The sequence below is a fragment of the Saccopteryx leptura genome, chromosome 7 (assembly GCF_036850995.1).
Source record: "Saccopteryx leptura isolate mSacLep1 chromosome 7, mSacLep1_pri_phased_curated, whole genome shotgun sequence".
In the NCBI taxonomy this organism is placed as follows: Eukaryota; Metazoa; Chordata; class Mammalia; order Chiroptera; family Emballonuridae; genus Saccopteryx; species Saccopteryx leptura.
This window is the reverse complement of record NC_089509.1, coordinates 53,997,796-54,020,210: the sequence shown is the minus strand read 5'-3', so window position 1 is coordinate 54,020,210 and position 22,415 is coordinate 53,997,796. Positions and strand designations below refer to the sequence as shown.

Here is a 22,415-nt window from a genome sequence, read left to right as displayed (position 1 = left end):
GTTGACTGTTGGCTCCCTGCTCATGGGGAATAAATAGCTTGCTGGCCAGAAATCTCTTCAGTGTCACAGATCCTGTTTACCTCTCCCAGCTCTATTCTTAATGTGCCATCTCTATTGATCATAGCTCTGGCCTGTGTAGCAACTTAAGTGCCCTCATCCCCCAAACTTTTTTTTTTTTTTGGTTATTGAGTTATATGTATAAGGTTGATTACCTCCGTACCTAGTTTTGTCAAATGTGCTTTTACTTAAAACATCGTGCATCAGGTAAAGAGTGATAATGTTCTGCTTGATCCAGTTCAGTTTCTTGTGTATTTATTGAGACCTTCCTTATGTACAAGCCCTGTGCTAGGCATTCTTAGGGAGAGGCATAACATAGCATCATAGCTCCTCTGGCCTATCTTTTGAACTCTCTGTACCTGTGTAGAATGCTGACGATTGTATGCTATCCCTTTATCTTTCTTATGGCTATTCAGTGGCATGCTTAAATTTTTTTTTAAATCAACTACTGTTCTTAAATTTGAATAATTTTCAGCAGTTACTTTATTTTGCCTCAAATCACTACAGAAAGGCTCTGCTGTAAGCTAATCATTTTGGAGCCCCCTTGACTTTTCCTCTCAGCCCCTTCCCCCTCCCTTGTCTGGTGGCACTGCTCTTTGTACTTCCTTTATGGAAAGGACATCTGTCAACTTACAGTAAAGAAACAAATAGAAAGCAGTTTGTAGGATACACTGTATAAATACTTTTGTGGAGTGAGAACTCTTCTTTATCCAGCCTGGCCTACTTTATTTAATTACTAATGAGATCTAGACAGCTAAGTTACTTTTAAAACATGTCAGAGATCAAAAGATTGGGGGGAAAAGTCCATTACTGAAAAAAAGCATCATGAAGAGAATTGTTGGATATATCTTTTTTATTAGTGATTCTTAAATAAGAAAAATGCACAATCTCAGCAGTCTTGGGAAGTCCTTCACTTCGTGATGCAGTTAGTTATACACCTGGGAGTTGCTTATTAAGCATTTTTCAGCATGTTTTCAAAATACAGTATGGCTCTAAAATGTGGATTCTGTAACTCACACATGAAAATCAGTCATTATTTGACAAAAATACAATGCAAATTTGAACACAGGTAAAGAATTGCTTTGAGCATTTGGAATGAGTTCATGTATTACATGCATCTGCTTTTGAGTCTTGTCCTCAGTTATGCCATTCATGGTGGAGCTGGTGTTGCGCCGTTGATGAGTTGGCTTCATGATTAAGCTAAGGGTCATTCCAGTTTTGGCGACTTATAGGTACTTGAAATTTTCCAATTAGGACAGTTTGGTTTCTTTTTTTTTTAATCTTTATATATATATATATATATATATATATATATATTTAGACTTTATTTATTTAATTTATTTTTATTTTTTTACAGAGAGAGAGTCAGAGAGAGGGATAGACAGGGACAGACAGGAACAGAGAGATGAGAAGCATCAATCATTAGTTTTTCATTGCGCGTTGTGACACCTCAGTTGTTCATTGATTGCTTTCTCATATGTGCCTTGACCATGGGCTTCAGCAGACTGAGTAACCCCTTGCTCGAGCCAGTGACCTTGGGTCTAAGCTGGTGAGCTTTGGTCAAATCAGATGAGCCCACGCTCAAGCTGGCGACCTTGGGGTCTCAAACCTGGGTCCTCCGCATCCCAGTCCGATGCTCTATCCACTGCGCCATTGCCTGGTCAGGCTAGACTTTATTTATTTTAGAGAGGGGAGAGAGCAAGAGAGAGAAGAAGGGAGGAGCAGGAAGCATCAACTCCCATATGTGCCTTGACCAGGCAAGCCCAGGGTTTCAAACTGGTGACCACAGCGTTCCAGGTCGACACTTTATCCACTGCACCACCACAGGTCAGACAGGATGGTTTGATTTCATTGCCAAGTGATCAATGCCTTTTTAAAAAAACTTTATGTGAAGCTATTGATGGGAGGAAGCATTGTAATAATGAGTGTCATAAATTAGTGCACCAAAGACCAAGAACAAATTTAGTGTTTGTTAAAGATATAAATGTTGATTTCTGAAGAATTAGCCAGGATCAGATGAGGAGAAAGAAGACATCAAATGGTGGTTGTTGTGTGTTGAGGACACTTTACAGTAGTGACAGGAGTTGTGCATCGAAGTCAGCATTGGGGCCTTCAAAAGGGCATCCGTGGGGGGCAGATAAGAGCAAACTTCTGATTTCCCTTCTCTCATTTGTGGCCATCTTCAGATTTAAGAAGAAAATCAATCATAATAATACCTGGAAACATTTTCAGATATTAACCTTCACTTTATTTATTTTTTATTTTAGAGACAGAGGAAGGGAAAGAGAGAAACATTGATTTATTGTTCCACTTATTTATTGATCGATTCTTTTTTTTTTTTTTTTTTACAGAGACAGAGAGAGAGAGAGGGATAGACAGGGACAGACAGACAGGAATGGAGAGATGAGAAGCATCAATCATTAGTTTTTCGTTGCACGTTGCGACTTCTTAGTTGTTCATTGATTGCTTTCTCATATGTGCCTTGATCGCAGGCCTTCAGCAGACTGAGTAACCCCTTGCTGGAGCCACTGACCCTGGGCCAATCTGGTGAGCTTTTTGCTCAAGCCAGATGAGCCCGCTCTCAAGCTGGAAACCTCGGGATCTCGAACCTGGGTCCTTCCACATCCCAGTCCAACGCTCTATCCACTGCGCCACCGCCTGGTCAGGCATTGGTTGATTCTTTTATGTGCCCTCACCATGATTGAACCTGCAGTCTTGGTGTTTCCGGACAGTGCTCTAACCAGCTGAGCTAACCAGCCAGGGCTTATCCTTCACTTTAACTCATATCATGCAAATGACATGATATATCATTTCATCCCCTTGCCTTTTTGGGATATGTTAACCCAAAGAAACCTTCCCACCGTCGCTTTGTGGGATAAAATAAAACAAGGACCTGCCCTGCTCTTAGGGGTTTTCCAGCTCTTGTAGTGTCAGGATCCGTCCCCGTTGGAGAATCACATAACTTGAAGCAAGTGGAGGTTTTTTTTTACATTGTTTGTTTTTGTTTTGTTTGCCTTGAAAAGTTTTTGTATTTTTTATTTTTGTTTTTACATTATTCAGAATAACAGTCCTGTCTCAGTCCAGCCTCCTGACAGGTGCGGCCTGATGTGCTTTAACAGGCATATATATTCCCCTCTGATTCCTATCAACAACCTATCAGATGCCTAGTAACAAAAGTATTTTCTCAAGTACTTGGTCAGAAATCCACCTTGAAGATTTATGGTGTCTTTGCCAAAAGGTTATCCACCCTAGGCTGCACATACATTTACTGATAGGCCATTTCTGTGAAATGGATCAAAAGGCAAAATACTTACTCATTCTCATTTATCATTAAATTTGATTGTTTTAAGACACCACCTGTGGAAAAGCCAGGGCAGATTCTGCTTACATTTCTAACCCATAGGACACTGATTCCTCATTAGTGCTGCATACTTCTCTCCTAGATGGTTGGGTATTGTAAACCTGGTTGAAAGTGATCATTTTATCTTTAAATTTGCCAGTCTTTAATGTAGTTTTCCCTCAGTACGACTATACATATAAACTAATAAGGAAATTACAATAAGAAAGTTAAAATAAAACATGCTTCTTGCTACTTTTATGATACGCTGGCTAAAGTTTAAAGAATTGTCTGCTCACTTTATAGTGTTGACACTTATACTGAAGTTCTTTTATGGTTAACTCTCTTGATTAATAGCACTCATTCTTTAAAACTTTAAGCAAAATATTATCCTTTCTTTGTTCTGAAGCAACAAAGTTTGGTGTTCAGCAGAGCAGGTGTTCAAGTTCTTGGCTAGCTTCCTTTTGAAATTCAGACACCCTGCAGCCCACCTCCCTTAGCAGTTAGTTAGCCAACACTCCAGGGGAGGACATTAGTCAGTCTCCTACATGTTCACAGCAGAATATTGCCTCCGCTTCTCATGTATGTTTTAGCTAAGATGAAAGATCTATATTTAATCAACACACCGACTGTCAGATGCCTTCGAATACTTGTCAGAGTTCAGTCATGAACTCGCCTATTGCAGCACTCGACAAAGATACTTGTGGGGCACCAGGAAGCAGCCTATCTAGGCCATTCATTTCTCCGGGTTCTCGGAACTTCCTTTATTGAGGTAAATCATCAGGAAACAATATACCTCCGCGATATTATTTCTGCTCCCAGCAGAAATGCCATCATTCAGGTAACATTTAATATTGTGCGTTCAGCACATGGGAGAAAAAAATCCTGTCTTCTGCACAACATAGTTGAAGACATTTATATGAAAAAAGTTTCTGTCTTTGGCAACAGAGTTGAAGACATTACTCAGTGTCTCTTACAAAGTGGCTTCCATAAAAAAGTTTCTCTGTGGTATTAATGCTAAGAGGGAAAATAATTTTTGCCTTGCATGTTTCTTTTTTGATAAAGTAAGAACTGTATAATGCAACACTCCCCCTTTTTCCTTAACTGCAAGCAAAGCAAATTCAGTAACTGACATCTCCAATATGTGTAGTATCTCTTTCAGCATTCCCTTTAACAATCTGTTATTTTTAATAGTCAAATATTCAGTTGTGTATTTGGTTTAATTTTGAAACTACCTACCATACTATATGCAAGTAGTAGACCAGGGGTCCCCAAACTACGGCCTGCGGGCCGCATGCGGCCCTCTGAGGCCATTTATCCGGCCCCTGCCGTACTTCCAGAAGGGGCACCTCTTTCATTGGTGGATCAGTGAAAGGAGCACAGGATGCGGATGCTGGAGTACCGTATGTGGCGGCGCCGCTCACGTACAGTACTACTTCCAGTGACACGGGAAGCATGCGTCACGGCTCCGGAAGTGCATCATATCACTTGTTACGGCTAGTAGTGACAAATATGGAACCGGACATTGACCATCTCGTTAGCCAAAAGCAGACCCATAGTTCCCATTGAAATACCGGTCAGTTTGTTGATTTAAATTTACTTGTTCTTTATTTTAAATATTGTATTTGTTCCCGTTTTGTTTTTTTACTTTAAAATAAGATATGGGCAGTGTGCATAGGGATTTATTCATAGTTTTTTTTTTTATAGTCCAGCCCTCCAACGGTCTGAGGAACAGTGAACTGGCCCCCTGTGTAAAAAGTTTGGGGACCCCTGTAGTAGACCAAATAAATTATTAGCAAGGAAGGTGATAATTGCCCATAATAATTAGTTTGTAACAGTCTGTACTTTAAAGAAGTAAACTTCCATTATCTTGAAAAAGGCATAATCCTAGAATTTGCAAATATGTGCAGCACCAACCACCTCCCCATATTCTGTGTCTGTCTGTATAAATATACCTCCCATGACATGACGTCCAGAGCCCAGATGAACATTTATTGAATCCATGGCTTAGAGATGCCTTTACACTTTTAGTATCATGGCCTTGGCATGTTGACTTGGGTGTCTAACGCATTGAAGAGATGTATCCATCATAATATTAGAGTATGGGTTTTCTGCATTAAGCCCTGACACACTCCAGACTTTCAAGCATGAATGATGCCACTGAAGGCTGCTTCTACATGCACATCAGTGGGTTTCTATCAGCAGACGTACACAAAGCCTCTAACCAATACGTGTACTTAACAACTTTCCTGCTACCAAAAAATACGATGTAGACTATAGTCTTTCTGTTCCTACCAACTGTACATATGATTGTAGCTTTTCTGTGGCTGCTCCATTTCCCTTTCACCTTATATCAGTTCAGTAAATATATTCACAGGACATTCTAAATACTGAAAAGGACTGCTACCCATGAAAATATAGTTCTGTAATCATGACAGGAAGCAGAGCCTTTATGCAGTAATCTGTTCACATATTAGTTACCACAGCTCAGATGTGACACAATCAATTTTGTATGGTGTAGGTAAAACAATACTAAGATTTTGTATATTAAACTCTGAAATAAATACAACAAAATGTTGCTATTTTAGAAGTTCTGGATGGTAGATCACATATATTTGTATTATTACTCTTTCCACTTTCCTGTACGTTGAAATGTTTTTCATGATTTTCCAAAGTATGTACTGGAGGAAAAAACGAACACATGTGTTAATGTTGGAGCGTGGGTCCAATGAGGGAGAAGAAACGGCGTGACCTCTGCCTGGAGGCGTGGAGGTTTTCAAGTTCCTGTTAAAGAAAAAGCCCTTAATTTAGTTTGGATTATTTCCAGGTGAAAACTAGTGTATGGTAGACAGTGAAAGCAGTTATTTACGATAATATTGTTACATGCTATGTATTCATGGGTGTCAACATTCTTATAGAGTATCAATTGAAGTCAGGTGGAGGGAAGACAGGGATGACAAATTTCCACACAGGGGAAGAAGCTGGCTGCCCCTCTAGGAGCAAGCCTCTGTTCCCTCCCTCTCCATCTGTCTGTCTCTCCACTAAGATATGTTTTGCCAGCACACAAATATGTTTCTTTTCGCCCATCTTAAAGTAGCCTTCTCAATACCTCATTATGGCTATTCCTCTTCATCTCCTTACAGCTAAATCTCTCAAAAGCGTTGCCCCTGACTTCAGTTCCTTTCCTACCACGGTCTCCTGCACCCACTTCTCTCAGGCTTGTGACTTCCTCCCTCCATTCAAACTGTCCTTTGCAAACTTATATGTGGGAGAGGCGGGCAGGCCGGGAGACGCAGCAGGTGAGCAGGGGAAGACTGGGAGCGGTGAGGGCGGGCGACAGGCAGAGGCAGGGCTTGGAGGGTCACACTAAGGATTTTGAATTTTGTTTGTAAAATAAGGGTAGTGGGGATGGAGACTTTCAGCAAAGGAGTGACATGATCAGACTTCGAGGACACAGCTGACTGACTCGGCTGCAGATCATGGGCTTGAGCGTAGAGGGACCAGTTAGGAGCATCTCGGGTGTTTAGGGCAGGGCCGATAGCACCTTGGGCAAGGGCTGTGCACTGAAGACCACAATGGGGGACATTTGTTAGATTCTAGGTCTAGTTCAGATTTCCTGTTGAGAAACATATTTTGATACATCTTTTACCCTTCCTAAGCCTTAGTTTCCTCATCTGAAAAGAACAGGGGAGCACAGTTGGCCCTATTTCCAGTATTGTGGTGAGCATGGAGGAGATTACGTATGTGAAGCACTGAGCATGTACCAGCTGATAGTAAATGCTATTATTATTTTTCCCATCTCACAGTGGGGGAAACAGGTTACAGAGGCCACATGAGGAGCAAGTGGATTTGAGCACAGACCTCTGTCTCAGCAGCTCATGTTACCTCCTCATTCTGCACCTGGCTGCCTCCCGGGGTGGAGAGAAGTTCCTAACTAGCTCAGTGGGAGCTGCTGTCCCTTTTTCTTTCTAAATCTGTGGGAAAGGTCTTCAGTTCCAAGAGTAGGAAAGATGCAAGCTGAACTAGAAGTGATGTCCTGATTCCTAGTCCAGCCTGTTTGCAAGGTACCCAACCAGCTGCCAGGGCGGGTGGGGGTGGGTAGGACATTCCTGGAGCATGTGGAAGTCCCTCTGGACTTCCTTGGACACCAGCACTACACCCTGACCTGGAATCTCAGGTTAAAGAAGGAAGAAAAGGGCTGTTAGCTAAGAACATCCTCAGCTGCTTAAAAGGAAGGGGCACCTCTGGATCCCCGGGCAACACTGTACCTGCCGGGCTTACAGGAGTCCTGGGCGATGTTACCCCAGCGGCAGCCCTCCACCTCAGAGCTTGGGAAAGTGGGTGACTTTTAGCCTCACTCCAGAGCACCCCTGTGGTGGAGGGTACACAGTACCAATGACTTTTATACTTGATAATACTCTCTGTCAAGAGTGGGCTTTGCACTTCTAAGCCCTTTGTTCACATCTGGTTCTTGGGGGGGGGGGGCAATGGGCAGCCATTGTGAAGCTGAGGAATGCAAACAGTCCTCAGATGGCAGTTTGGCTTTGGAACCCTCCAGGAGCAATAATAGGCCCAGTTGTCCTGACACGGTATAGTAAGGGGTGCAGAAGAATGCTGTTGTGCCTGTAAAACATGGGCATCCGCAGCGTGGCCCTGCTGCACCTCTGCCACCAGGAGGAGGGTTGTCACCACCCTCGTAGGCAGCTGCCTCATTCGAGTGTTCGCTCTGTCCCTGGCAGATGAATTGAAAGAAAGAGAAGATCAGCCTTACACACAACAATCTACATGTATCTCTGACCTTCTCACTTTGCATGGACGTAGCGATATATATAATACATTTAAAAACTGAGCCCACATGCCTGCCTGGACTAAACAGCTGGTCCTGAGTAGTAGTTACCTTGGCTAAGAAGCTTTGCAGCTGACAGAGTACCTACATCTTACTGTTTTTGTTTTTTAAATACACTTCCTGGTTTACCTCATTTAAAGTTCCTGCAGTGGTGCTTGCAAAAAGCTTGTAAGATGTCATCATTTCTTATGGCTGAGTAGTATTCCATAGTGTATATGTGCCACATCTTCTTTATCCAGTCATCTATTGATGGGCTTTTTGGTTGTTTCCATGTCCTGGCCACTGTGAACAATGCTGCAATAAACATGGGGCTGCATGTGTCTTTACGTATCAATGTTTCTGAGTTTTTGGGGTATATACCCAGTAGAGGGATTGCTGGGTCATAAGGTAGTTCTATTTTCAGTTTTTTGAGGAACCACCATACTTTCTTCCATAATGGTTGTACTACTTTACATTCCCACCAACAGTGTATGAGAAACATTTACAGCAAAATGGTGGGATCTTGATAACATGATACGAAGCGAAATAAGTAAATCAGAAAAAAACAGGAACTGTATTATTCCATACGTAGGTGGGATATAATAGTGAAACTAAGAGACATTGATAAGAGTGTGGTGGTTACGGGGAGGAGGGGGGAATGGGAGAGGGAAAGGGGGTGGGGAGGGGCACAAAGAAAACAAGATAGAAGGTGACAGAGGACAATCTGACTTTGGGTGGTGGGTATGCAACATAATTGAATGACAAGATAACCTGGACTTGTTATCTTTGAATATATGTATCCTGATTTATTGATGTCACCTCATTAAAAAAATAAAATTATTAAAAAAAATAAATAAATAAAATGAGTATAATAACAAAACAAAAAAAAACTTGTAAGAGTATAAGTTGGTACAATTTAAATGAAGGGAAATTTGACAATATCTATCTAATTGCAAATACATCTGTCCTTAGATCAAGCAGTTTGCTTCTAGACATTTTTACACTCATATTTGCAAAATGACATAAGAACAGGGTTATTCATTGAAGCATTGCTTATAGTGAAAGACTAGAAACAATCTGTTCACAGAATGGGAACCGGTTTACATACAATGGAGTACTGTGTAGCTATAAAAAGGAATGAGAAAGCTCTCTGAACCAATATGGAGAAATTCCAAGGTATATTACTGAGTTAAAAAAAGGCAAGATGCAGAACAGTGGACATAGTACACTATCAATTGTTTTAAATAGGTGAGAGGAAACGATGAGTGTACATTTGCTCATCTATGCATATAACATCTCAGGAAGGATGAGCGGGAGAGCTTGTAGCATTGGCTTCCTCTGTGAGGGCAACCAGGTAGTTGAGCAACAGAGCTGGAAGGCTAGTTTTTACGCAGTAGCCTATTGTACCTTTTGATTTTTAAACCATGTAATTACATGAGAAATATACAATGAGAGATATGGGGTTGTGCCTTACCAAATTTAAAAGTTTAGTGTTTAGTTTTTATTTTTTCTAAAAGGTTTAGGGCAGAGGTAGTCAATCTTTCTATACCTACCGCCCACTTTTGTATCTCTGTTAGTAGTAAAATTTTCTAACCACCCACCAGTTCCACAGTAATGGTGATTTATAAAGTAGGGAAGTAACTTTACTTTATAAAATTTATAAAGCAGAGTTACAGCAAGTTAAAGCATATAATAATAATTACTTACCAAGTACTTTATGTCAGATTGTCGCTAAGTTTGGCAGAATAAATCTTTATAAAACAACTTACTATAGTTAAATCTATCTTTTTATTTATACTTTGGTTGCTGTGCTACCGTCCACCATGAAAGCTGGAACACCCACTAGTGGACGGTAGGGACCAGGTTGACTACCACTGGTTTAGGGGTTTTTAATAAAAGTTATCAAAGGTGGCCTGGGTCTTGAAGCTGTTACTCTCAATGTTTAACGTTTCCTCTACAAAATTACACAGACTTAGTTTCTGACATTAAATCATACCAATTTTCAGCTTCCCTGAAATCAAGAGTACCCTGTGCCATTTCAATTAAAGTAAATGTACTTTCAATTAAAGGTGTTAAGTATGAGTATGAAAAGATTAATTCTTTATAAAAGGATGACCTTCAGTAGTTAGATCCAATTAGGCATTTTCCCAACTATATTTCATGCTGATGGGACAAGTCTACTACTCACAATCAATCACTGTGATCTTTTCAAAGGTGGATATTTTAGGTTCAGAGTCATAAAAGAAGGACTTGACTAGGCAACCCCTATAACTGAGCCACAGTTGATGTAGACAAGAGATTATGGGTGCTGATATTCCTTTTGTGGTATTAACATTTAAAGACTCAAGGTGTGCCTTATGATATTCAAGTACAGCTCTTATTATACCTCTCTTCTTACGGCCTTAGAACAAAATAATTTAGATAAGACTAGTCAAAGGACAGAGAGGAAAGGAACGAGGACATAACTTAGCATCAAACCAAATTCCTTTTCATCTTTTTGTTCTTCTGGCATTTCATTACTAAATTACTCCAAATACTTGCTTTCCTGGTGACCCTTTTTTCTTACTGGACAGTTTTAGTTCTAATTCCACCTTTCCTGATACACAGCACACAAAATCAGGCTATTAGATAAATGAATGCTTGCTGATCTTTTTATGGTAGTGTGAAATCTTGGGAATATAGTCTTTTCTCAAAAGTGAAAGAACTGAGTGTTTCTATTTGTATTATGTATTTTCAGTATAGAATTTCTGGTCCTCACTCTACCACTCATAAAATTTGTGAACTTGGAAAAGCCTTGAATATACCTAAAAAATGGGAACCAAGTAATGCCTACTTTGTATACCTCAAAAGTTGATTGTTAGGTAAAATGAGATTTGATTCATGAAATTTGTTATCAGAGCTTCTCAAAGTGTGGTCCTGTGACCCCTAGGGGTCCTTGAGACCCTTTCAGGGGGCCCATGAGGTCAAAACTATTTTTATGTAATATTAAGTAATTATTTGCTTTTGTCACTCTCCTTCTTTCACATATGTACAGTAAAATTTCCCAGTGATGGGCTACATGAGATGTGATATTGCAACGGGTTGAATACAGAAGCAAAAGTATAAGAATCCAGCTGTCATAAGCCAGACATTACAAAGGCTTACAAAAATAGGAAGCAGTGTACTTTTTCACTGATTTGTTTTTCTTTTGGAAAGTAAAGTTATTTTTCATTTAAAAATTTTGTATTAACATGTCATTTTCAAATAAATAAAACATTTTTAAGTGTATCAGGTTTAGTTTCCAATACAATAATCTTGATAGATATAATCAACATAAACAAAAGCTCCTTTAGGGGTCCTTAATACTTTTTAAGCATGGAAAGGGCTTCCAAGACTAAAATGTTTGAGAACTGCTGACATAGGGAAGCACTGTGTAGATGTGTGGTGACATTGGTAGTTTTTTAGGAAAACTGAGGCTATCTGACCCCTCCAACATGCAAACAGTCACTGCGGGCACTGATTGCTCATGACACACTCCAACTCAGGTAAGGTTGCTTATTCCCGGCTGCAAGATGATCTCTGAACCATCTGCGGTTGTCTGCAACTTCATGTGTTGTTCATGCATCTGTTTTTTGTGGGTTTTTAAATAAAGAGTTGGGAATTTTCAGTGTTTAGACACTCAGGAGGTCCTGAGAGAAGCACAGCTGTAGGAATTGCTAATGTCCGCTAGCTGTACTCTGTCTCTGAGAGGAGTAGCGATGAAGTAAGATGGAGACACCTGAGAGGAAATTCAGAGTTGTTCAGTGCTCCTAGTTCCGTGGCCTGGCTTAGTCATCCCCTGATTTCTTGAGTCTTTACTTCTCTGCTTATAGAAAGGTCTGAGACTTGCGCCAGCTCCTGCAGGCACTGCGTTCTAGAAGGGCTTTCTCTCAGTGAAACTGGGGAAGGAGGACCACTTAATTCTTTTATTGAATATATACAGGGTGGGGAAAAGGTGGGTTTACAGTTGTTTGTGTGGAAAATAATACAATAATAAATAATACAAGGATAAACTGTGTTTCATAAACTCATAACTGTAAACCTATATTTGCCCCACCCTGTATGTATATATTACAGTTTTATGTAAGCATTGTATATTTATTTAACTAAGGTTTAAATATCTAGTGGGTAATTTTACAACATTCAGAGGTCCCCCCTCTAACTACAAAATACATACTTTATTCTGGCCATTTTGTCATGTGGTTTAATGTATAGCGCTATCATGAACTTTATTGCCACAACTATCTTCTCTGTTTGTTTCACTTTAAAAAATAACTTGATAAAATAGTATTTTCTCAAAAAACAATATGAAAAATGTATTGAATATCATTTATTCAGAACTAAAATCTTCTGAAACTTTCTATTATGATATGATATTTAAGATTACTAATTTTGTGTAGATTTATAAAATGAACATTATACTGTTGGGATTTTGTGATATGAGCAGGTTTATATAAGTTAAATTCAATCAATGAAACAAAAATCTCCCTTTATTATTGTTGTAACTGTTACTCTCAGTTGAGGGAGTACTTGGAGGTAACCCAAGACTGTAAAATGCTATCTACATGTTAGAGCATCTTGTAAAAGTTCTAATACATTTAGTTTGATTAAACTCTTCTCATTAAATTTTAATATGTTATGTGTTATGTATTTCAGGAACTCCAGAAAGGAACTTAATGATATACGATTTGAGTTTACTCCAGGAAGAGGTGAGTTTTAATTGAAATTACTATTTTATTGGTACAAAAAACATTTCAGAAGTTGATTACAAGCACATGTTTATAATTAACTATTCATAAATGCTTTCTCTCAAAACAAAAATGGAAAGAGGAAGGTGGGGAGGGGAGGAAGGACTTATGGTAATTATAGGGAACCCAAACTGAAACACTGCTGACTGTCTGACCTCCAGTGGCATGGACTGTATGCATGTGTATGTGTGGATATAAATAAATCAAGCATATAGCTCAGCTCTTAGAGGAAGTACTTGCGTGGTGATGAAGGGCCTAGAAGAAGTTGTCATCAGTGCCATGAGAAGCATGTAGCAGTTGTAATGAGGGTTGAACAGCAAACAGTGATATGCAAAAAGGTAACAGACTTGGCCGTGTACTCAGTTCAGGTTACACAACGCCTGTGTCTGTGCCTCTGTTTGCTGCGGGCACCACTGGTAAGCTTGGAGGGAATAAGGCCTGTCTTGAAGCTGAACACAATTTTAGTGTTTTAAATAGTTACTAAACAGTTTAAAGGCAAGACTGCTTGCTTTTTCAGCTCCTGGTTGCCTGGAAGTCATAGAACCATGTCATATTTGTTGGTAGTTCTATCACCTGGCAAGAGGTGATTTTGGTTAGTTAATTACAAGTAACGTATATGAACAGGCTTCAGAGACCACAAGACTAGTTGTTCAACAAAAATTACTGTTTCCACTCTTTGGTTTATAACCAAAACAACCTGGAAAAGTGAAAATAAGATACAAATGCTAAGGCTGTAACTGTTATCCCTCACCTCTGGTTTCAGAGTTTCATGTACATGAAAACAGCCTTGATGTCCGTATTGAATATTGTTCTAAAATACATTCGTCTTCTACATTTGAATGTATTAATATATAAGCTAATAACATTGCATTTTATGTATTAGATCTGCATATAATTTTTTTTTTTTACAGAGACAGAGAGAGAGAGTTAGAGAGAAGGATAGATAGGGACAGACAGACAGGAACGAAGAGAGATGAGAAGCATCAATCATCAGTCTCCCGTTGCAACACCTTAGTTGTTCATTGATTGCTCTCTCATATGTGCCTTGACCGCGGGCCTTCAGCAGACCGAGTAAACCCCTTGCAAAAGCCAGAGACCTTGGGTCCAAGCTGGTAAGCTTTGCTCAAACCAGATGAGCCCAAGGTCAAGCTGGCGATCCTGGGGTCTCGAACCCGGGTCCTCTGCATCCCAGTCCGACGCTCTATCCACTGCACCACCGCCTGGTCAGAGCATATAAATTTTGACTGGTTAAAAAGTAAATTGTATTTGCTAGAATTTTGCAAATCCTAAAGTACAAGACTTTCTTTTCTTTTTAAATTTATTGGGATGGCATTGGTTAACTGCCTGACCTCCTTACTGTTATCACCTGCAAGAGAACACAAACTCAAATACTTAGGGGAGCCAAAGTTAATGTTGGGGCCTTCAGGAAACTAGAGAGTTTTCTCTAAATACATGCAGGTTCAGATTTAAAAAACACTGCCAGCCAAACAAAATATGTTCCGGGGCCTATAGTCATGAACTCACTGGCTCTGAAATGCAGTTCCTTGTAAGCACAGAGATCTAATGATTCCCTTTATATTTTAATTAAACTAACATTTGAAGCACCTTTCACAAAATAATGTAATTAAAGCCCGGATGAATTTGCTAATTAATCTTTCTGGGAACATTCATCTCTGACAGTTTAGAGTCAGTGTGTGAAATTATACAGTGCCAGTTACTGATATCAAAAAGCTATTTATTTTGTCCTAATATAAAAATACTGACCAGTCAATGCATTGATAAAATCTAGTAATTATGTAATAAATGTTTCAAGTACAGTAAGTGAAAGAACAGATTCTCATTTCTTTTCCTCTGATTGTTTAAAATCGACAATGGCAATAAAAATCAATTTTAATTTAAAGAGCTAACAGAGAAGTGCATTTCTGAGTGGAGGATTCTGGGGGCTCAGACAGCCCTATGAACGTTCCCTGGCCCTTTGTGCTGGCTGTGGCAGCCTCGTTTGTCATAGTTAGATCCAATGTCTCTGCTTTGGTTGCCCAGACAGACACCATAGCATTAGCTTCTAGATGATAGCTGACCCTCCCTGGTCAGCAAACACAGGCCCATTAGTACGGAAACACCATGGCCAGATTGTTGTACCTATGCGATTCCCGGGGCTGTCTGTGTACCAGACATTGTCTGCATGCCCTCTGTGCATGCACACCATGGGTGTGCTATGTCTGTGCTGTATCTACACAGAAATACAGAAGATACAACACAAACGTCTCCGGTACTCTCTGTCCTCCTTTCAGGGCAAGCCCTTTGGGTTTATCATGTTGGAAGCCAGAGCATATATGATTATTTAACTTGTTTACACATCAGGAATGTCAAGCAGCTTAAAGAAAAATAAGTTACCACTTACCTTTATATTTATGTTCTAAACTATTACATACTACTTTCTGCACACAAAATAATAGCTTAATGGCACACACACACACACACACACACACACGCATGCACACACGCACGCACGGGACATTTCTATTCATGGCCAGCCAGCCTGAGCTGTTTGCTATTTTTATATGACTCATTTGATACCCAGGAATCCTGAAAATAGTAGGAGATGTTGTACACTTTAACCTTCTGTGAGTGTCATTGCTTCGGTTCTGTTGGAGGGCTAGCCCTCCCTGTGGCTTCGTTTGTTCTATTTTCAACTACACTCTGAGATTATAGCTCCTTCCTCAAGTGCAGAGTCTTACTGATACTTTAGAGATGATGGTAACATATTCAGATGCTTTAACAGATGACCAGTCCATAGAAATATAATGACTGTTTTCTGTGTGCCCTGTTAAGCCCTTTAGTTTAATAGGCTTCTCTTCCTGAAGTCTGCAGTGCATCCAGAAAGTTGGAGATTGTGAGGCAGAATGTTGTAGCCAACTTCATAAGTCCAAATTACATTCAGAGTAGAACCTTTCTTTATGCTACCCTCGGTTTCATGATAAGAGATCATTTTATTCCTAAGGGAATTTTACAAAGTGTTTCCTAGCAATAAGGACAAGGCCCAAGATAAGCCTACCTTATATAGAATTTTATTTTGTAATTATTTTTTATTTTTCAATTACAGTTGACATACAATATTATTATTAGTTTCAGATATACAGCCCAGTGATTAGTTTAGTAAGATTTCTATGTGTTTATTTTTAATTTTATTTCATTCATTATGAAATAGAACAAATAAAATGATAGAATGCCACAATTCCACAATTTCTTGGCAGTAGAAAGAATGTACATTGGCTCTCAGACTTTTATTGCAGATCTGGGAATTTGGGCCATGCAAGAAAGTGAGAAAGAGAATGCACCGAGTGTAAGATGCCTCTCAGGTGTCTTCACTGCTCCATCGTTGTCACCGTCTTATTTATTAATTACTGTGTGTCAGACACCAGGCTGAGCCCTGTAAAGCCCAAGAATTAGTAAAGAGAATTGTTCCTCCAGCTACATGCTTACATGTGTGTGCACACACACTCACATTGTTACAACGTCTAAATCACAGGTGAGGCAAGGAAGAACTGTGTTGAGGGCAGCCCCTGGCACAGCGAACTGCAGTTCAGTTTAGATGCTTGTTTAATTCAGCAGCTATACCAGTGTTTCTCAAAGTATGCACCAGGGCACACTGGTGCACCCCAGAAGATTTCCAGGTGCACCCTATGGTATTCCAGAGAAATATGTGCCTGTTGGGGACCAAAAAACCAACAGGGTTTTTGGAGTTTAGATTTTTGGGGGACAGAGGTATAGGGAATTGGCTGTAAACTGACAGTCTGCCCAACCCCCCACCTCACTTGCCTGATTAGGTTGTAAAATACTGTTAAGCTCTGGTGCTGGATTGTTTACACTACCCCCCATGTTCCCCGGAAAGACTGAAGGCAAGTTTCTTCTATCCTTTGTTTGGTATAAAGTTAAGATGATATGTATGGTGGGGGTTTTGGATTGATGATTAAACATAAGAAATTGTCTCTTGAAGCCTTTTGGATTTCTATAAAAGAATATGTGGCAATATCTAAAAAAGGCATTGAACATTTTACTACAATTTTCAACATCCTATTTATGTGAATTAGGATTTTCTACCCTCAACACAATTAAGAGTAAAAAGAGAGGAATCTTAAATGTATTGATGAGAAAATGAGAGTTTGCCTTTAAATATAAATATATGCCCAAACATTGAAGAAATCACTAGGACACATATATCAGGCTCATGTTTCTCATAAACACAAGAATGAAAAAACTTAACACATTCACACCGGGACCTGCCAAATTTACTAAATCTTACTAAGAATGTATCTATATATATAAAAAGATAACTTTTTTGTCTTTTTTTTTAAACCTCTCTTTTTTTACGAATTCTAAAAAGCATAACAAAAAATGGTACATAAAAATATTTCTTAATGTCAGAATAAATTTAATTTTGTTAAATTTAATTACCATAAAAGAACACTTAGACTTTATATATATATTAATATTTGACTTAATTATTATAACATATTTCTCGGAAATTTGTATATAGTGCACCTACAATTATTTGTAGAATTTTAAATGTGCCCGACTTCAAAAAGTTTGAGAACCACTGGGCTTTACTTTCACATTTTTGCTGACTCGAGAAGACACTTAAAGTCAAGCGTTCATTTAGGTTGTTACTGGCAGCTGAGCTGGTTTCTTTTTATTCAGCTACAGTTCTGGATGTTTGTGAGAATATCAGGCCACGGGAACACGGGAACCACGTCACGTCCTTTATGAAAACATAAATTCACAATGGTTCTTTTGAGCACGTTGCAGATTGTCAGTTCTCTTTACAAGGTCTTCATGCAGACATCTCACTATAATATTCATTCATAGCCTTTCAATTAAGTAATTTCAGTCATATTCACTTGCTACAGCCTATTCCGGCCCTCTTTATGAGATTGCTAACTCCTGTCACTTACCATTGAGCACTATATTCTTTATTCAACAACATTTTCTAAGAAAATGAATCTGTTGTTATCAAGTGATCAGTTATGTTAAAGGAATGTCTTAATAGCATATATTTAAATAGCTCATCATAATAGTCCAACAACTATAAGGTTGTATCAAATTCTACCTATTCAACCTTTGCCATAAATTCTGACTCAGTAGATACGATTGACAAAAAAGGATTGATGGTGACTGGAATGGACCTTAGAAAGAAGGAAGAGCAGCACCATGGGACCAGCTGTGACAACTTCTAGAGGTGCACTTGAGGGTTAGAGAGTAGCCAAAGGGTAGAAGTTTCCTGGTTCACCAAAAATGAAACAATAACTTTGTATAACTTCTGTTAAATAAATAGCAAGATGCAAATTGTATGCAGCAATGATTTTTCCTCTGGATAGAATCTGAATTGTTGAATCAAATCACATGTGGGTGTTTTTTGTAAATTAAAAAAATATATTTTGCATTGTACCAGGTTGCTGATTTTTATATATTTACTTATTTTTGGTTACTAATACATATTCATTTCATATTTGAACAGATACGGCAGATGGGGTGTCTCAGGAGCTCTTCTCTGCTGGCTTGGTTGATGGCCATGATGTAGTTATAGGTAAATCATTTTTTAGTATGCAGTGTCATTTATTGATATATCAAATGGAAATGTGTTTAGAAATATTTTCTTAAAGAATAATGTAACCTGTGGATTTTTGAAAATTTCTTTTTGAATTCTCGTCCTTTTTACCTGAAGGAAGTATATTTAAAAGTCATATCTGATTTTCTTTTTAAAAAAGCTCTTAATGTAGTTCGTTCTCATTTATCTGGATGTGATTTAGCCAATAAGGAACCTCACTTGTTGGAAACATAGCCGAGAACCTAGAAGTAAGACCCCAAAATCCGTGACATAGCTGTCAATTCTGTGTACCAAAGTATGGGAACCTCTGAGGTCCTTTTATGAGAGTTTCTCTGTTCTTTCTTTGGACACAGTTCTAATAAACTTAGATATTAGTTTTTTCGGCCCTGAGCAAAATGCCTCATAAAATCTTTAGGTTGATCTTAAAGATAGTTCAGGCCAGTTCTGTTATTGTGCCGACAAGGAAGCAGTCCTCAAGTGAGTCAGGGCCATGCTGCTGGATTGTGGCAGACCCACTTCACTTTGAGGCTGTGATTCTTTCTGCCACTTCTAGAATCAAAAGAGAGCTCCATGGAGACCGGGCAGCTTGCTAACTAACAGATATGATAGGAGGAAGAAATGACTGGCGGCCTCCTGACAAGGCAAAGGAGGCAGAAAAGCTGTAAGAGGCAGACATGCCATCTAAGGAAAAGTATAGCTTGATTCTACGGAGGGGAAGGGTGAATAGCTCCGTGGTCCTCGGCACATTCTTGGTTATGAAGATTATATCATTTAGTCTGTTGCTGGATACTATATTTATAATGATGTTCCTAAGTAAAACAGGTTAGTTAACATATTAATTATGACATTATAGTAATTATACTGTGAGTTATAATAATACTACATTTGAGAAATATATATGCTTGAAATGAATTGGGCCCTTAAATATGTTTTAACTAAGAAACATGTCAGTTTCTCTTGCTGAGCAAAAACTTTTTATTCTGATGTAGTCCCATTCATTTATCTTTGCCTTCACTTCTCTTGCCATTGGAGTCAAGTTCATAAAATGTTCTTTAAAACCCAGGTCCATGAGTTTAGTACCTATGTCTTCTTCTATGTACTTTATTGTTTCAGGTCTTATATTTAGGTCTTTGATCCATTTTGAATTAATTTTAGTACAAGGGGACAGGCTGTAGTCGAGTTTCATTCTTTTGCATGTGGCTTTCCAGTTTTCCCAACACCATTTGTTGAAGAGGCTTTCTTTTCTCCATTGTGTGTTGTTGGCCCCTTTATCAAAGATTATTTGACCATATATATGTGGTTTTATTTCTGGACTTTCTATTCTGTTCCATTGGTCTGAGTGTCTATTTTTCTGCCAATACCATGCTGTTTTGATTATTGTGGCCCTATAATATAGTTTAAAGTCAGGTATTGTAATGCCCCCAGCTTCATTCTTTTTCCTTAGGATTGTTTTGGCTATTCGGGGTTTTTTATAGTTCCATATAAATCTGATGATTTTTGTTCCATTTCTTTAAAAAATCTCATAGGAATTTTTTAAAGAAATGGATAAACAGACAGCCAACTAAATGGGAAATGATATTTTCAAACAACAGCTCAGATAAGGGCCTAATTTCCAAAATTTACAAAGAACTCATAAAACTCAACAACAAACAAACAATCCAATAAAAAAATGGGAAGAAGACATGAATAGACACTTCTCCCAGGAAGAGATACAAATGGCCAACAGATATATGAAAAAATGCTCAGCTTCATTAGTTATTAGGGAAATGCAAATCAAAACTACAATGAGATACCACCTCACCCCTGTTAGATTAGCTATGATCAACAAGACGGGTAATAGCAAATGTTGGAGAGGCTGTGGAGAAAAAGGAACCCTCATTCACTGTTGGTGGGACTGTAAAGTAGTACAACCATTATGGAGGAAAGTATGGTGGTTCCTCAAAAAACTGCAAATAGAACTACCTTATGACCCAGCAATCCCTCTACTGGGAATATACCCCAAAACCTCAGAAACACTGATACGTGAAGACACATGTAGCCCCATGTTCATTGCAGCACTGTTCACAGTGGCCAAGACATGGAAACAACCAAAAAGCCCTTCAATAGAAGACTGGATAAAGAAGATGTGGCACATATACACTATGGAATACTACTCAGCCATAAGAAACGATGACATCAGATCATTTACAGCAAAATGGTGGGATCTTGATAACATTATAAGGAGTGAAATAAGTAAATCAGAAAAAAACAAGAACTACATGATTCCATACATTGGTGGAACTTAAAAATGAGACTAAGAGACATGGACAAGAGTGTGGTGGTTACCAGGCGTGGGGGGAGGGAGGACTGGGGGAGAGTTAGGGGGAGGGGGAGGGGCACAGAGAACTAGATAGAGGGTGGCGAAGGACAATCTGACTTTGGGCGAGGGGTATGCAACATAATTTAATGACAAAATAACCTAGACATGTTTTCTTTGAATATATGTACCCTGATTTATTAATGTCATCCCATTACCATTAATAAAAATTTAATTAAAAAAAAAAAAAAAAAAAAGAAACATGACTTACTCGAAATAAGTCCTTCCCCAGTAATGCTGGAGCGTCCGACTGAGAGGGAACTTGAAGCAGATATACCACCCATCAGAATAATTTCTTCCTGAAAATTCTTTAACAGGTCATTATAAAGTGAATTATTTTGTTTAAATCAGAATAACTGAGTTTCTAGTAGGAGATTAGAATTCTGGCTACAGAATCAGTATCTAATATGTTATTGATATACAAACTATTTTCTAAATGTAAGAATACAAAAAATATCCTTTTTTTCAATATATTATTTGCTATTTATTTATTTTTATTCAGGGAGGGAAGAAGAGGCAGAGACAGACTCCTGCATGAGCCCTTACTGGGATCCACCCGGCATGTCCATCTGAGGCTTTGCTCTGTTGCTCAACAACTGAGCCCCTAGTGCCTGAGGTGGAGGCCATGGAGTCATCCTCAGCACCCAGGCCAACTTTGCTCCAATGGAGCCTTGGCTTCAGGAGGGGAAGAGAGAGAGAGAGAGAAGGTAGAGGGGGAAAGAGATGGGTGCCTCTCCTGTGTCCCCTGGCTGGGAATCGAACCCCGGATGTCTATATACCAGGCCGATGCTCTAGCACTGAGCTAGCCAGCCAAGGCCCCAAAAATATCTTTATAATTAGAAAAATATTAAGCTTTTTCCTATTTATTATATGGGAAGTGTACACATTGATTTCACAAGGAAGCTCTAGATTCCTCTGCCAAGTGGTGCATGAATAAGGAAATAGGTATTATAAAGGAAAGTGTTTATGTGTATCTCCTTATATAGGTTTTGTTCCCACTTTCCTTTAAAAGCTTGTGAGTCCTCATGGCCAACAGAGTTTTTAGTTAAATTTTGTTACCTGAGTAAAAATGTCGGTTTAACGTTGGTCTCTACTATAAATTCCATATCAGAGAGCTTTATGTTAATAGTTCCTAGGTAAAATAATAGATGAAAATAATAATAAATAAAAAAACTTATTTTAAGCATCTACTGATGACTCCTATCGGGCAAGAATTTGAGGATCAAATCTATTGATTTGAGTTTATCCTGGCAGTTGTTAGGAAACATGGACAATGAAAGAGATTCATGAAAAATTATTAGGTTACATTTTTTTTTTTGTTTTAAAATTTTATTTAGAAAATTGACTTTAACAGGGTGACATTGATCAGTAAGAATACATAGGTTTCAGGTGAAGATTTCTATGGCATTTGAACTGTTGATTATGTTGTATACCCATCACCCAAAATTAAATCATTTTCTGTCACTGGA

General features: G+C 38.8%; 1 protein-coding gene across 5 annotated transcripts in view; it reads left to right on the top strand.

Annotated features, from left to right (window-relative positions):
- Window positions 1-22,415, top strand: part of STK39 (serine/threonine kinase 39) — a 323,837-nt gene that overhangs the window by 229,702 nt on the left and 71,720 nt on the right. For all 5 annotated transcript variants that reach the window (XM_066346005.1, XM_066346004.1, XM_066346003.1 and 2 more), the window contains 2 exons: window positions 12,894-12,946; window positions 18,501-18,569. In XM_066346005.1, the coding sequence (XP_066202102.1) occupies window positions 12,894-12,946; window positions 18,501-18,569 (122 nt within the window). The remainder of the gene's footprint in view (window positions 1-12,893; window positions 12,947-18,500; window positions 18,570-22,415) is intronic.